This window comes from Scomber scombrus, chromosome 3, assembly GCF_963691925.1.
Source record: "Scomber scombrus chromosome 3, fScoSco1.1, whole genome shotgun sequence".
In the NCBI taxonomy this organism is placed as follows: domain Eukaryota; kingdom Metazoa; phylum Chordata; class Actinopteri; order Scombriformes; family Scombridae; genus Scomber; species Scomber scombrus.
Genome location: NC_084972.1, coordinates 14,804,961 through 14,821,160, shown reverse-complemented (window position 1 = coordinate 14,821,160; position 16,200 = coordinate 14,804,961). Strand labels below are relative to the sequence as shown.

General features: G+C 39.1%; 2 protein-coding genes across 3 annotated transcripts; one reads left to right on the top strand and one right to left on the bottom strand.

Annotated features, from left to right (window-relative positions):
- Positions 1 to 1,357: 1,357 nt before the first annotated feature.
- Positions 1,358 to 5,952, top strand: zgc:113184 (uncharacterized protein LOC553745 homolog). 2 transcript variants are annotated; one of them, XM_062416143.1, is made up of 5 exons: positions 1,358 to 1,429; positions 3,205 to 3,299; positions 3,950 to 4,084; positions 4,176 to 4,495; positions 4,590 to 5,952. In XM_062416143.1, exons 3-5 carry the CDS (start codon positions 3,973 to 3,975, stop codon positions 4,764 to 4,766), a joined length of 609 nt encoding a protein of 202 aa, XP_062272127.1. In that variant the 5' UTR covers positions 1,358 to 1,429; positions 3,205 to 3,299; positions 3,950 to 3,972; the 3' UTR covers positions 4,767 to 5,952. The 2 variants fall into 2 exon arrangements, with proteins under 2 accessions (XP_062272127.1, XP_062272126.1); XM_062416142.1 differs by lacking the exon at positions 1,358 to 1,429 and adding an exon at positions 1,792 to 1,878.
- Positions 5,953 to 8,560: 2,608 nt separating this feature from the next.
- Positions 8,561 to 13,468, bottom strand: nab2 (NGFI-A binding protein 2 (EGR1 binding protein 2)). Its single transcript, XM_062442424.1, has 6 exons — positions 12,569 to 13,468; positions 12,330 to 12,463; positions 11,447 to 11,498; positions 11,230 to 11,344; positions 10,938 to 11,123; positions 8,561 to 8,658 (listed from the first exon to the last, which is right to left on the bottom strand). Exons 1-6 carry the CDS (start codon positions 13,466 to 13,468, stop codon positions 8,561 to 8,563), a joined length of 1,485 nt encoding a protein of 494 aa, XP_062298408.1.
- Positions 13,469 to 16,200: the final 2,732 nt, after the last annotated feature.

The following is a 16,200-nucleotide window of genomic DNA, read 5'->3' as shown; positions in this document are numbered from 1 at the left end:
GTTATTATTTTATATTACATAACAATGGATCAAATATGGGAAGGTCTTTCCTGGTTAAGAACCACTCTCATCAACCTCATATTCAGATGTAGCAGGCAGCTATTTTTCATTAAAAAGCTCCAAAAACCCAATGTAGTCTACCTGCTGAAGACCAAACAGCAGACAAATAAAGTTAGCGATTAGTAATTAGGTAATAGTAACAAAAGCTAAAAGGAGAGAAAATATTGGATTTGTTCATCAGGTGGATATATAGTAAATCCATATACTAATTCTAATGTTGCTGCATATGTGTAATCAGACAACTGTTTAAAATGCTCACCATAAAAAACTTTATAATGTGATTAAATGTTGATATTGTGTTTACAGCTTTTTGTGCTGAAGTTTTAAGACCAAAATCTGAAGCTATTCTCTGAAAAAACAATAAGAGGGTGCTTTGTTCAAAGAACGCTGGATGTGCAGTTCACAGTCTTAGCAGGGTAATTATTTCTGTGTATTTGACAGCATGACAGACCAACTCCAGCATGTGGCCTTACATGACAAACCAGAAAGTTCATTTTAATCTGCTACCTATGCCTAGATGTTAAAAGGTGCTCAAAAAATTATATTATTGTTGCACAGTTAACAATTCTTCAGACAGATGTATACTAACCCTCTTATAATAATCATTGGTAATAGCTTTTGATCTGCCACTCTTAACTCTTAACCAAGTTGTTTCACCATCTTTTATTCAATATATAATTTGAGAATGTTTTGCTGCAGTGACCACACCAAGGTTACAACAATTAACACATGGATTTTATGGGAGGATTTCTGTATTTTTACCTACAATATATTTCAAATTGAATTCCATTTGGCTACACAAACACAAACACATCAAAAAAAGATTTCCCAAACTGATTTGTTTCTGACCAGTGTGCAGGAGACTTCTGAAAAGACATGTATACCCTATAAAAAAGATAAACAACATTTCAACAACAACAACAAAACCCAGACTTTTAAGCAGACTGTCTTTTGGGTGTCTGGTCAAACTTTTTGGACTCTTTGGCTTCAAATATTAGTGTTAAAAACAAACAAGTAATTAACAATTGATGAAACTGTCTCTGGTTGTCCTGGTTTTCCAGCTGTTCTCAATGTTGCATTTGCATGAAACCAGTTTTAAAATGTAAGATTATAATTTAAGATTGTTATTTTTTTTGGACTTTGTGCATGTCTCAGCAAAACAGAGTTATTACTCTGAAGTCAGTCCTGTCAAACAGGAAGTTTGATTGTGGCACATTTACCTGTGACGCAGGTGAACTCAATAGCGCAGGAGAATGACGTCATGATAGTCAAATGCGGATCTGTCCGGACAGGAAAGGGTTCACCAAATAATCCTCATCAACGCCTCTCTCTGCACTTCCTTCTGGGAAATGATCGATCCACTTGAAGCGTAAGTAAACTTGATTTGTGTGTGTTCACAGGGGGGGAAACTTTTCAAAACAATGCTGCCTCACAGCGAGCAAACTACAAAAAAGTGAACAGGTTTCGATCTAAGTTTGTCGTTTTCAGTAAAACTGAACAAACAAGTTAAAGTGACTCCTCATTTCCTCATAACCGCAGATTACACAGCTGTGATCCATGAGAGGTTGGATAAAGGCTGGGAAAGCTAAGCTTTTAGCAGCTGAAATAAATTGAGTGACAGTCTGAGTGTTATTGAAGGAGGTGTTTAACACAGATCTCTCAGACAGAGATTATCCAGAATCTGATGGATGGGGATATGAAACCATTTCTGTGAAGGGAGACTGTAAACTATCACTGCAAACTGAACCAACATGTATGTTTGCATATCTATCACTTCACACAGGATACATGGACAGACTTGAAGTACAGTCTGGTGAGGTAATCAAGTAAATTAACGTGCTGTTGGCAATTTAAATACGCTTTACTTTTCATTATATTTCAATTGTATGCTACTTAAGTCATGTACTCCTCATTTCAGACTCAAATATACTGTTTCCTCTATTGCATCAACTACCTTCATTTGACAACTCTAGTTTCTTTTTACTTAATAGATTAATGGTAATGATAGTAGTAACTGTATTTATATAGCACTTCTGTTACAAAGTGCTGTACAAAGACATAAAATACCAAGCCAACGTAGAATACAATGATTGAAAATAAAACTGAGCAATATATATGTATATACTCGTAAAATACTGTGTGATGCATTATTATTAAGTAAATTACACAATAGAATAGAAAGTAGTTAAAAAGATCTCCTTCAGCAGACTTCTATTAAATGCTTTGTACACAGAAGTAATAGTGAATGTAACAGGGTGATATATATGATGATAAAACCGTGATTTCTACATGAATACTTCGATTACATTAAATATGTTTTGCTCACAATTTATCCTTTTAACTACAAGACTTTCACTTCTTCACTTGACTTTTACATTATTGCTACTGTACATTTACTCAAGCACTTCTGCCACCGATGATGAGGCATTAGATTATATAACTGCTAACCCTAACAGCGCTGACATGTTAGTGCACATCCACACTGAACTGTAACATAACACATGGAGAGTTTGTCTCGGTTGTTTCTGAACACCTTTGACATAGCTCGAGTCTTATCAGAAGACAATAACTTGGAGAAAAAAACAAACTAAAACCAAAATACAACTCCTACTGACGGATAATGACAATATTCCAAAAGTTTCAGCCTTTCTGTAGCTTTCCTGTCTGACACAGCAGGGTCAAACGTGTTAAAGACATCCCTGCAAACACTCCTGCATTAATTAGGAACAAAGATTTATCAGAGTTGACCAGACAACAATCATCACCAGAGGCCATGGCTGTGCTGTTGTATTACATTAAAAACAGAGCCTAGCTTTTCACTCTTTGGAGGTAATGGTGAAAAGTCTCTCATGTTACAGTTTAACAGGGAGATAGTGAGGTTCCCTTTTGTACTGAAGAGGTTTCACTTCCCTGTTTCTAAGATCGACTTCCTTTGTTGAACATTTCCAAACACAGTACATTATTTTATATGAGTCGAACATAATTTCAAGTAGGACATCCAAGACGAAACAGCCTTGTCATCACAGTGGATGTTAAGGTGTCATCTGAAGAACGGATTTCACAGTTACAAATGTGTTGTTGTGCTCAGTGAACAGGCTTCGAATGTAAATGCTGAGACAGCCTCTGATTCCTTCACAATAACAGGAAGCCTGTTTGAGATGGAGGAGGCTCTGCAGGAGAAGACCTTGAACCCGACTGGTAGGAAATTAATTTTCAGAGCAGCAACCAGCTTATGAGGGGTAAGTAAATCAGTGCTGATAGACATGACACTGCCCTGTCTGTTAGAAGGAGGTTTTATTTTACCACAGAGATCCAGGGCAAAATAAATAAGTTTAAGGCATTTTAATAGGCTTCATAAAAAGTTGGATTGTTGCATATTTTAAAACACAGGATTGACACTGTGGTCATGTGAGGTTTTCTTTTTTTTTTTAAAGCAAACTTTTCATTCTCCATTAAGAAAACGTACACATGGTTTTTGTTTCATAAGATGATTCTGGTAGTTTTAGGTTCAATATTGACGCCATTTAGGCCAGAAATAAGAAATAAATACGTTTCCCCCTGTATTGTATTCCAGGCAGCAAATAATTCCCCATAAAATAGCACTTTATCATTTTTACACTTTGCAAGTCTTGATTTGGGAGCCTTAGAGGTGCTAGTTTTGCAGTCAGAGCTAGGGTAGCTTATTTCGCCTGTCTCCAGTTTTTATGCTAAGCTAAGCTAACCGGCTACTATGTTGTAGCCTCGTGTTTAGCCAACATAAACAAGAGTGGTATCGATCTTTTCATCTAACTCTCAGCAAGAAGGCGAATAAGTGTATTTATACAAACTTCTCCTCTGTTTGCGCCTGTTTAAAAATGTACTGTGTAATTTCCTCTGTGATATTTCCCAGCTGCAGGTCAGTGAGCTGGTGAGATGGAGGAAGCATACACTGAACTGTACCAGGAGTTTCTTCGCCTGAGGTCGCTTTGCATGAGACAGGCGGCCATGTTGCATCAACTCACAACAGCCCTGCAGAAACAGCAAGGTGTGCATAAAACCTAAAACTAATAGGTTACCCATAAATAGATGTAGTTCATGATTGCCCTCCAACACATCTAAAATGTGTCTGTCTGCAGGTGCTGCTGTGTCTAATAGAGAGTTGGATGAGCTGACGTCCATCCCTGTCCAGTGCACCCAGGAAATCCTTCTACACCCTCATGAAAAACCAGTGACAGCACACAACCCTGCAGCACAATGTGGCGTTGATCCACTCTCTAGAAATGCAGCGATCTTTTCTGATCTCCTCGCTGAAGATATGTCCAAGCTCTGCATGAATGCGACCCATCAGAGAAAGGACGGTGGGAAAGTTGAGCAAAAACATTTATTAACCCTGGATTCATCAAATCCAAGGCAAACAAGGCGACCTGGCGGAAACAGTACTTTGCACCCAGCAAGGGTGGGTGTCTTAACTGGATAAAAATCCCAGTTTGTCAGTTCTTCTCTATATTTTTTTATGTTCTTCCTCACAAACTCGCCTCTCTTTGTGTTAGGTGCCTGTGACAGTCGGTCTCTCTCTTGTTGGAGCAGATCATCACCAATGTGGTGGGGTGATGATGTCAGATGTGGCGCTGCAGTCTCATGTGTGTGACTTCTGCCAGGCGGTTTTTCCTGGAGACACGACCACCAGAGGAGAGTTCTTGCGACATCTCTACACTCATGTCAGCTAGACTAAACTGATTCTTCTTTTTCTCCTTACACACAGGTTAAAATGATGTGCTGTGATTCAGTTCAGCGAATCACTGGAAACAGCACTGAAATGGACCCTGTTCTTCATATGGTCAGCTGTTTGTCGATGGATTAACTGTGCAAATGCTGATGCTATGTGACAGTATTAAGATAGAGATTACAGAAAAAAAAATCTGTAGTGTCAATTTATCTAGATAGTTATGGTTTTAAAAGTTTAAGTTTTGAGATATTTGTCTGTTTTTATACCCCCATCTAACATGATGGATGTGAAAAGAATTTTATAGCATGATCATAGGATTGAAAAATGATGTCTTATTGCAGAAACAGCATCCTGTTACTTTGAAAAATCAAGTCAATATGACCATAATCAGGGAAAATTATTCCAAAACTAGTAACTACCACTACATTTTAATACATTTGTTTAACCACCATGTACAATAAATCCTTAAAATACACAGAAAAAATCTATAATACCGTACAATACTAATATAATGCAGGTGCCTCATGAAGAAAAAAAAACATATTATCCATATAATCTCTAGTTTCAATTTGCAATCACCTCATATTCTCTCTCACGTTATAATCCATCCTTCATCCAAATGCATCCTAATTTTATGCTCGTCCTCACCAGATGCTTTCAGCACCAGAAACTTATTTTTTTCTCCTTTGGTGAATTTACTGCCTCAAATAAAAACATAAGCTTTGCTGTGAGGGCTTATGTGTAGTTTCAGAACATCCAGACCCTCATGCTCAGTGAAAAAATAATTGGAAAAAAAGGTCAATTTGTGATTAACTTTGTGATGAGGCAAATTGGTCAGATATTATACTTTTCAATCTGAAACTCAATCAAAATTTTGCTTCAAAGGGCTTCACAGTCTGTACAAAGCATATCGCCTATATTGTTAAAACTGGATCAATATTTTTTAGCATGTTTTTGTTACCTTGTTTTGTTTTCTTATCTTGTTGTTGCAATCCTGCCATAAAATGGCAGAAATGGGTTCAGTAGTTACTAACGGTGAATACTGAACCTTTATGTAACTGTTTTTAGATGCAGATTTCAACATTTTCATTGTTAGTCCCTGTGTGTTCTAAGGAACACCATCATCAGAGGCAGAAATAGCTGCAAAAGCATAATGTGTTATATCTCAATTAACACACACACACACCCTATATATATATATATATATATATATATATATATAGTTAATTAATTAGTAGTGGTCTTTGCTGTTAAATATTGTTCAATATATAGAATGTAATGGAGATATTTGAATGTGGCTAATTCTCAAAATAAAAAAATAAAAAATCTAATTATATATACTCCTGACTTCTTGAATGGCCATTCTGCTACTTTCTAAATGTTTGCAATCAAGCATTAAACTAATCAGCTGTCTGTTGCTCAGCTCCGGGCGTATGAGGGGAGAGCATGGGTTAAGAATAGATTCAACACCCTAATTACTGGTGCTGACAGCTGATTGATGATGCTGTCTCCCTTCATCTGTTGCCACGCCGACTGTTGCTCTCATAATCACCTCGAGGAAAACCAAGTTGGTTATAATTGCTCTTGTGTAATCAAATCACCAAAGGCATTTTTTTTTTCATAAACATCGCCATTAACATCTTTAAAATTGGTCCAACGGTGGAGGAAGTATAACTCAATACTGCTATCATGTTTAACCTCAACATTTATTTATTTATACCAACGCTTTATGATTTTGTGTTGACGTTGCAGTAACTGCAGTCAAATAAACTAACAATCGTGTGTTTTTTTAATGTTTATAGCTGAATACAATGGTGTTATCTGAGGATTAGATTGAACGACTTCATGTTCTCTGGTGTCTGTGTGAAAAGTGTGTGTGTGTGTATATGAGCCCTGCTGATGACATCACTGGTACAGGTGAGTCATGCCGGCAGTGAGGCTCAGTGCAGAGCGTCAAACAAGACGACAGCAGAGGTGTTGCTGGCCATGTGACGCAGCTCCTCTTCCACACATCAGAGCTGCCAAGACTAAAAAAAAAAGAGGAGTCTTTGTGGAAACACAATGCAACACGCTGCGTCTTTAAGCAATAAAATAACATTTATTGAGATGTAACAAAATAAATAATCTGTTTTGCAACATAATAAACTGAGGAGGTTACTAATGCTCAAGAGACAGGCAGGTGTAACTGATGCACAGCAAACTACCTCACTGACATACTCTGATTAAGTATACAAAAAATCCTTATCAACATGAGCGTGTCATTATATAAAGTCAATTCCTCACGAGGGCCGAATATGTTGACGTCACTGGTAGGAGCTGCTGTGTCAGAGGTCAAGCACCATGAAATTTCTTTCTGTAAACCTCTGCTTGTGTTTCTTTTTCTGTTTTTAACTTGTCTAGAGCTGAGAAAGTAAAGTGACCTTTTTTTTTTTTTTACCATAAAGCTTCAAAGGACAAAATGCCTATTTTTATAATGGGAAACTGAAATGCTGTAGAGTTCACTGTGTTGATATCTAAGACTACAGAATACATCCCAAAAACACACCGCCTCACTGTAGGTTTCTACTAAAACCTAAAAAAAATTGTATCAAAAATCTACACTAATCACCACATTTTCTGAAAATACCATTGTTAATGTTTGTTGTTTTTTAAAATCTGATCTTTAAATGTAATTGTGAACACAGGTTCATCGGAGACTATACAACGGCACCCATTAGACACAAGACACTGAACCCTGCTGCTCTGTATCTGACCCTGAAACCTTTCATGTAGAGAGGAGAGTAAAAAGTCATGTTTTCACTGGAAATAAATAAAACATCCGTTATCTTATTTCATGCCAGTGAGTTGAACAAATGTGTTCCGAGTATATTTTCGCATACTGTCATTAAATTAAAGTTAGAATGACAACATAAGCCTAAAGTATCAGCCATTGGTGCAAAAAATTATGTAAAAGATGGGAGAGAGGGGATGAGCCAAACCAGGACTTGTTATGCAGTTAAGGACAAAAGAAAAGGCCTCTGAACTTGATGGTTGAACATGCTCGAGAAAATCTGAATCAACAAATGCCATACATGCTCATTTTTTCCCACTATTCCATCTTCTTTATCTCTTTATCTTTGGATGTTCAAGAATATCACACATTGTCTTTAATAACCAGCACTTCTGTTTGTTTCCTGAGGGTGATGAGCTGCAGAGATAGTTATCAAACTATTATTATATTGTAGCTTGCTGAAAACGTTAATAAAACTCTCCCTATGAAACCACATTTCCTCTACATAACTGCAGCGTGTTACTCAGCCTGGAGTGAGTTAAGTGAATTTCCAAAGTTGCAGTGCCCCCTGCTGTGTAGAGCCCATTTCATGTGAAACAGGTGGCACATCTGACACACAACACGGCTCACAACAAACAGATTAATTCAACCAAATTAAAGGTTTTTCTCGGTAAAACCAGTTATTTTTTCCCCACTGTCAGTTAAAACCTGCAGGACAAAAAGTCTGCCTGTTTTAGAAATAAAGCTGAAAAGGTTGTTTCTCCTACATATTAACATTTCGAGCTTGATCCACGACTTGAGTGTGTGTAAGTCACTGCAGGTTTATAATATCAGTCGCTGGTAAATTCTGACATTTACTATATTGACTTTGATGCTGATGAGAGCCTTCGCCACGTCAGATGCTCTTGATGTCAGTGATGCAAGCACACGTGGAGAAATCTGCTCGGTAACAGCCTGTGCAGCAGACTCTGAGTGGAGTTCAGTGGCAGGCCTGAGCACAAGTTCCCTGATGCTGCTTATCGTACTCATTTCCCCCGCTGGTTGGAGTCATCTTTGGTGATGCAAGGGCTGCTGCTCCTGCACACTGCTATCGAGCTCCGCCTCTCTACTTTGATGTCATGGTCTATGGAGAGAGGGGAAAGTTGAAGATGACACAAATGTGCTTGCAGGTAGGAGTCACCCAAAAGCTTTAAAGTCATCTTGAAGTAAATACTTGTTTAAAAAAAGCACTGACTAGTACCTAAGAAGCATTTAGGACTAACTTGTAATATAACAACAACTGCAGTCTGACACAAGTGGTTCTTGAAATCATGAGTGGATCAATTTAGACATCTTTAATGCCCTGAAATCAAAACTGTTGATCATGGTGAGTTTAAATTAGTTGGAAAAGTAAAGGAAGATAATAAACATATATCTTTACTTTTAAAACCTCTTTCTCAAATTATTTTCTCTAAAGCACGCTTCTTATTTCTGCTATTTTAACTCACACAGAGCTTTACAATGACCGGAAAGACAGTTACACTGAGATAAAGGCTAAACATTTGTTTTGAGTCAGTGTAATCAAGATGCAACCAGCTTTTTTTAAGACCTCTGAATAATAGTTTGGGGAATTCAGCAAGAAAACTCTCCCACATGCAGTGAAGTCATCACTGTGCATATGACCAAACTGAGCTGTTGAATAACAGAAAGTCTTATTGCAAAGATGAAGACTTTTGGGCTGGTGATAAGGCAGTCGTGAAGTCAAGAAATCAAGTGAACAGGATGGCTAAATGAATCAAATAAAAGTTGATTCAGGTTAAGTTTATAGTGTATTGCAATCACTTCTGAGTTGCGTTCATTAGCTTTCAAAGACAATCTGTGAATTAACTTGTGAATTACTTCGTGTTCACCTGTCGGCTCTGCAGCATTCACATCACAACATGAACTAAATGTTTGAAATAAATAAATAAATAACATGTGAGGTGTTTCCCCTGTGTTCATAAGTCAAGTATTATTCATTTATTGAGTATTCATTCATTTATTTGCTCCTTTAGAGTCCCTCGGTGTCCTCATGTTATAACAGCATATAACAGCATTATATAATAATATATAAACAATCTTATTTGTAACACAAAAATTTAATAGCACATATAAAGTAAAATACATGAAAAAAAACATAACGGTTAGATTTATCAGATTGATGACTTTGTATTGTGTTAAGATGTGTGAGAGATGATATCCTGTCGAGATAAACAGCGAAAGTTAAGTAATGTGACGTTGAGAGGAAGTGAGAGAAAGAAAGCTCTGACTAATGAGAGAGACACAAGTAGGAAACTTGGATGAGTGAGATAGAAGACAAAGTGAGGGAGATCTACGTCAGAGATGAAACATATGTCATTTTTTGTTATTTCCGCAGTCCTTTTGGTAGAGGGAGAAGATGTATAAAAAAGACTGTGCCATTTTGCAACCCACAGGTTTTATTTTTGTACACTGTCGCTTGGTGAGTCAATGCAACGCCCCTCCAATTACCTCCCACTCCTTCGCCCCCACGCCCCATCCATCCCGCCCTTCAGCCCACGCACCTAACACACTGACGTCATTCGCTGCTGAGGGGAGGGGAGGGTAGGGGGGTCCGATTCAGCCGCCCACAGAGTACTTCCTATCCCCTCCTCTCCCTCCCTCCCTCCCTCCCCGCCCCCTCATGTCTTTTCTGGCTTCCTCCTCTTTGCTTCATCTCTTCGACTGGCTATCACAGCGCAGAACGACTAACTTGCCCAGATCACTTGCTTTTTTTCCCTCTTTCTTGTGAGGAGCTGTGATGCATGAGAAAAAAGCAACAGAAACAGGGTATAAAGGAAGTGCGATAACAGTGTAACACTCCTCTCCACTCCTTCTCTCACTCTTTTCCTCTCAGTATATCTCTTTCCACCTCCTTCTGTTTCCCCTTCTAACTTCTATCCTCTATAATTTACAGTCTGGTGAAGTTCAGCTGTGCATAGTGGGAGGCGTCACCTCAAAGAGATTGTGACTCACTAGAGTTCAAGCTGTAGAGCTATAAAATATTCATTGCCAGGAAAGGTTAGGGGATCTCTGTCTGCCATTTTCAATTCAACCCCAACATCAAGTCCTCTTTTGTTTTTTAATATCTCTCTCTGATTCCAACTTAAAGCAGTACTTTGACATTTTGGGAAATACATTTATTTGCTTTCTTTCTGAGAGTTAAATGAGAATTTTGATTGAAGATTTCTCTTATTTAAGAGTGGTTATTGATCTTCTCATCTAACTCACCACTGGAAAGCAAATACACTGCGTGTATTTCCCAAATGTTGAACTTTTGCCTTAACCTGCACAACGATGGGCAAACACTGTAAAACAGATTCTGTGTCCATCATCAAGCACATAATATTGTGTTTGAAAAGTCACCTGTGGAGTGAGTTCCTTCTGACCCTAAGCTGAGCTTGCCAGCCCGATCATGTGACACCATCCGGGCCAATCGCAGCCCTTCGTCCATTAGCGTTTGCTGTATGAGATGGCGACTCCAGTTGGCTGGGTTGGAGGTGTCAGTGGGAGGGCGGGGAGATGGAGACTGGTTGCACTGTGAGCCGATGTCTAAAAGGACAGACAGATAAGGGTGTAAATGCCATCTTCAAACACTGGTTTCACCAAATGCTCTTATAAAACAGGAAGAGATGTTGAATGAGTTTTATGTCTTTACCATGTGATACACTATCCAGGCTTTCTGCAGATAAGCTGTCATCATCTGCCCTCTGAGTCAAGGCCTCTGAGCCCTCCACTCCGAGAAGTGATGAGACACTCTCGGGCACAATAACCTAAAAAACATTGTCAATTCAGTCCAGGTGAGTCACTTCAAAACAAATGAGAAGTGATGTGAATTTTGAATCCACTCACGCTGCAGGAAAGCTTTAGCTCACCTCATGTCTCGCTCTCTTCTGGGACAGTACGCTGTTCTCATCGGCATTTGACCTGCAGCACACACAAAAAGTCAAACTGAATACAACTTTAATTCATCTTGTCAAATTATTACATTTTTTAGAATGGCATTCTCCTTCAGAGTACCCCTGCACTACTTTCTTTGTCTCAGCATTCACATATTTGGTCATTTGTAACTATTACTTATTTCCCAGTTACCTTGCAGGACTTCACGATTAAGAAAATCTTTCTCTAGGATTAAGACAATTTGAAAATATTTGCTTGGAAAGGGGCTTTTTAAATGTAGCATGCTATAGTATTGACAGTATTATAATATGATTATAAGAGTACTTTTAAAAATATTTCTGTGCTCTTGTTGAGGGGCATTGTGTCCAGAAACACTGCTGATGTTTACTTTCATAAAGATATATGAAAACATTTTGTGCACATTAACAAACTGGTGGGGATTTGTGTATTCCTGTCAGACCCCAAAGTTATCTCATTACACAGCAAAGGTGGTAGTTTAATTCCCACTGTGATATGAACCATGTTTGGTCTGAAAATCAATGCGCTGGTGGGCAGATGACTAATATAAACCACCTGGCACACGTAGAATATGCTAAACATAAGGTTTTTTTCCCAGATTTCATTCACAATCATCCACATGTGGCTTTTCATAACATGGTGCTACTCTGGATTGGATAGCATTGTCATCATGTGTGCTGTGGAGGATCCAGACTTCCAGACTGCTCATCTCCAAAATAAGGGAATATTTCCTTGAGATAAAGGCATGATCAAGACCCAGCAGGTGTGAAGTGTGTTGGTTGCTTGCTATCAGTTGCTGGTTGACAAATCAATCAAATTCTCCACCCGCGGCACCCTTACCTTGCATGCTTTAGTGTGGAGGTGTAGGCACATTTTCTTGCCACCTGCCGAGCCAAAGAAAAGAGCTCTACCCGTCTCAGTAAAAGGGCATTGTCTCGCATACAGAACTGAGCTGCAGCCTCATTGATGATCAACTGAGGAGGGAAAAGCACTGAGTGAAGGACGGATGGAAACTGTGAAAATGGCACATAGACAAGAGATTGCTTGACATGTACAGTATATTAACATGATGCCTTTACCTCATGATGTGTGAGCTGCTTGCCTTCTCTCCGCTTGGAGTCAAAGCGTCCATAAATCAGACTGTATTTTCGGATCTCTTCTTCTTTGTTCACATCCTGTGATCCCATTTTGAAGATATGCCCCACAGTCTTTGCCATCTTCTTGTTCAACCTCAAGAGACTCTTCACCTCTGCAGGATCTGACCTAGGCAGGGTCCTGAGGAGTCTATCCACTGTCTCCACAACCGCCCTGGCTGTCTCCCCGTCCAGCTGTCCTCCGGGCCAGGCTGACAGAGCTGCTGGTGCAAAAGAGGCCGAGGAACTTGGAGATGTGGAGGGACCGGGAGGACATGTTGACAGCAGAGGAGGGCTAGGCGGCTCCTCCTCTATTCCAGATGCAGAGGCCAAAGTGCAGTTCCCATCAGAATCTGGGCTGAGCCAGTGTGGGTCCATGGGTGACAGTTTTTCCCTGTAGTGTGTGTCTGGCGGCTGTGGGGAGGCCTGGGAGCAAGGGCTTCTTGGACTACCACTGTGCATTGGAGTAAGACACGCCCGATCCTCCTTTTCACATGGTGACCCCGGCTGGCCGTTGCTCACAGACTTCCTGGGCCCACTTGTGCCCGTCCCATCAACTTTGAACAATGGGATGCCCCCAAGAGGAACGTTTGAGACAGGCTGGCTGAAAAGGGCAGGGTTCGCCGCCCAGTCTCGGAGGGCCTTCTGCAGCCTACGCACATGCAGTGGCTTGGTGGCCATGCCAACTAGTGCCATGATCTCCAGGAACTCCTCCTCCGCTGCCTCACAGAGCTGCTGCACATCGTCGCCACCCTGCTGGATGAAGGTTTCATAATAGGCCAGCAGGTTGGCCCTTTGCAGCACCCGATAGAGCTGCAACTCCCCAAGTGTGCGTGGCAGAGACATGGCACACTGCACTGGAAAGTTTAGGCAGGAGAAATGAAAGACATGAACCTGCAGGTAGAGAAATCCTTTACAAGTTATTTATTTAGATAAAGACTTTTCTATCTGGATAGTATGTGTCTCTATTAAGAGAAATAATGCACACTTTAAAGCAGAAGGCGACCCCTGAATATGGAAGCTATTCTCACTTTTTCAGACATATTTTTCATTTAAGCCTTTCTACGATTGAACGAGTACATAAACCTCTCTTACCTTCTTCGGTCAGGTAGACGGTGTGCAGAGAGGGAGACGCAAAGGTCTTTCTCCAGTCAATCGATATCACAGCTCGAAACTGATGAAAAGAAATAAAAACTAATTTCGGATGATCAATTAAAAAAACCAAACACGTTACATTTAAACTGAAGCAGAAACAGTTGGGTTACTGGCTCCAGTTCAGATAAAACAATCGACTGGAGGCAAGTGTTCCTGAGCCAGATGTTAGAGAGAAAACACCCTGCTCAAAGACACTTCGCAGTTATTTTCCTTTTTGTTTCTCAACCCTGCTACCTATTACCGAAAGCTTCCCCGGCTCAGATTGGCGTAGTAAATCCCCTTTGCGTATCGTACCTCGTCTGAAATCACTGGCAGAAATCCTCCTCCGGCGCACCGTATTGGTTGCTGGCTGCCTTTTTGCTGTCTGTGTGGGCTGGAGAATGACGGGGGCGGACTGCAGCACGCCATCTGACCGAAAAAGAGCCTTCCTCTCCCGGTAGAGAGGCGGCTTTCAAATTGGAGATGTGGGTGGTGGTGGTGGGGGCTTGAAATTAACCCTATACGTCTTCAAGATTATTTTTTTATGCGGAGGCTTGAGGGGGGGTTCCCACAGTTTTCCATGTCAAAGACCCCTTAAACGAGCAGTCAGCACACCAACATTGTATAGAGAACAATAGACACAGTGTGTGATACAGATGTGGCTTTTACTCAACAGAGTTTCTGTTTTTATGTAGGCGGTGGGTGGTTATAAATTATTCGGAGAGTACAGGTGAAACTTCCCCAGTACTTTTTATATTTATATGTTTATTTCTTTACAAGTTTAAAGGGCTAATTCCTCCAAATATATCATCCCTAACAACAATAAACAAAATGCGTTTTCTGGCCTGGGTACATCCATTTCTCAGCACTGGCTGTACTTCTGTTTTATAATTACAACGATACCAAATGACACACAGACTAATAATTATATGTGGTCGTATTTGTGCACCTGCTTCACTTGCAGCTTTCAAATGCAACTTAGATATCATATTGCACAAAGTATTTAATACTTTTAATACTTATGAATTGCATGTTGTGTATTGTTTCTGTGTGTTTTGTCATGTGAACCAATAGTATGATTGATTAATCAGTTAACCAGAGTCAGGGCTGTCTTTGCAGAACAAGTGAATGAGAGTACAATACACTCATATGAGATTAATTGTGGCATTAATATGAGTGGTACATCCACTTTTACTACTGTAATACACATCACTCTTGTTAGGAGACTTTCCGGATTTCGGGACCTGGATGTAGGGATTTTCTCCTTTTCAGCCACAAAAGCATTAGTGTTGTTTGTCACTGATGGGGCCTGGTTCACAGTTGTGGATCCAGTTCATCCTAAATGTGTTAGATAGGGTTTAAGACTGAAATGATATACTAGTAGGCCTACTACTTTCAAATTGGACTATAATTTCATATAGGCCTATATTACCTACTATACTATACTATACTATACTATACTATACTATACTATACTATACTATACTATACTTTCATATAGGCCAACTATATACTATACCTTACTGCACTATACTTTACTATACTATGCTATGCTATACTATACTATACTATACTATACTTTCATATAGGCCTACTATACTATACTATACTATACTATACTATACTATAGGCCTACTATACTATACTATACTATACTATACTATACTATACTATACTATACTATACTATACTATACTATATGCATACTATACTATAGGCCTACTTAGGGCTGGGCGATAAGGGAAGAATCAAATATCACAATATTTTTGATCAAACACCTCAATATTTTGACAATATATTATCGCAATGAGATTTTTGATAAATAATCATCAGTAATTTGGAACAACACTTATTCCATATCACAATATTACGATATTCAAAATCTAAGACGATATCTATAAAATATCACAATATCAATATAATAGCTATACTATAGCCCTAGGCCTACTATACTATACTATACTATACTATACTATACTATACTATACTATACTATACTATACTATACTATACTATACTATACTATAGGCCTACTATACCATACTATACTATACTATACTATACTATACTATACTATACTATACTATACTATAGGCCTATTATACTGTAGGCCTACTATACTGTACTATACTATATAATAGGCATACTATACTATACTATACTATACTATACTATACTATACTATACTATACTATACTATACTATACTATAGGCCTACTATACTATACTATACTATACTATACTATACTATACTATACTATACGCTACTATATTATAATGGCTACTGTATGTTATTTAACAGGACGATTAGATTGAAATAAAATATACAAAGTTGTTAAAGATCAACTATGGCTCCAGATCAGTAGGTGGCAGTGGTGCACTTGTGTTGTTTGTTGACGGTCAGAAAAATAAAGAGGAGGAAGGAGGAGGAGGAGTAGGAGGAG

Coding starts and splice junctions, on each gene's coding strand:
- zgc:113184 (XM_062416143.1), top strand. CDS start 3,973: ATGGAGGAAGCATACACTGAACTGTACCAGGAGTTTCTTCGCCTGAGG. Junction 4,085..4,175: donor AGCCCTGCAGAAACAGCAAG/GTGTGCATAAAA, acceptor GTCTGTCTGCAG/GTGCTGCTGTGTCTAATAGA. Junction 4,496..4,589: donor GTACTTTGCACCCAGCAAGG/GTGGGTGTCTTA, acceptor TCTTTGTGTTAG/GTGCCTGTGACAGTCGGTCT.
- nab2 (XM_062442424.1), bottom strand. CDS start 13,468: ATGTCTCTGCCACGCACACTTGGGGAGTTGCAGCTCTATCGGGTGCTG. Junction 11,345..11,446: donor AGAAGAGAGCGAGACATGAG/GTGAGCTAAAGC, acceptor AATGTTTTTTAG/GTTATTGTGCCCGAGAGTGT. Junction 8,659..10,937: donor AGAAGGAACTCACTCCACAG/GTGACTTTTCAA, acceptor CTCTCTCCATAG/ACCATGACATCAAAGTAGAG.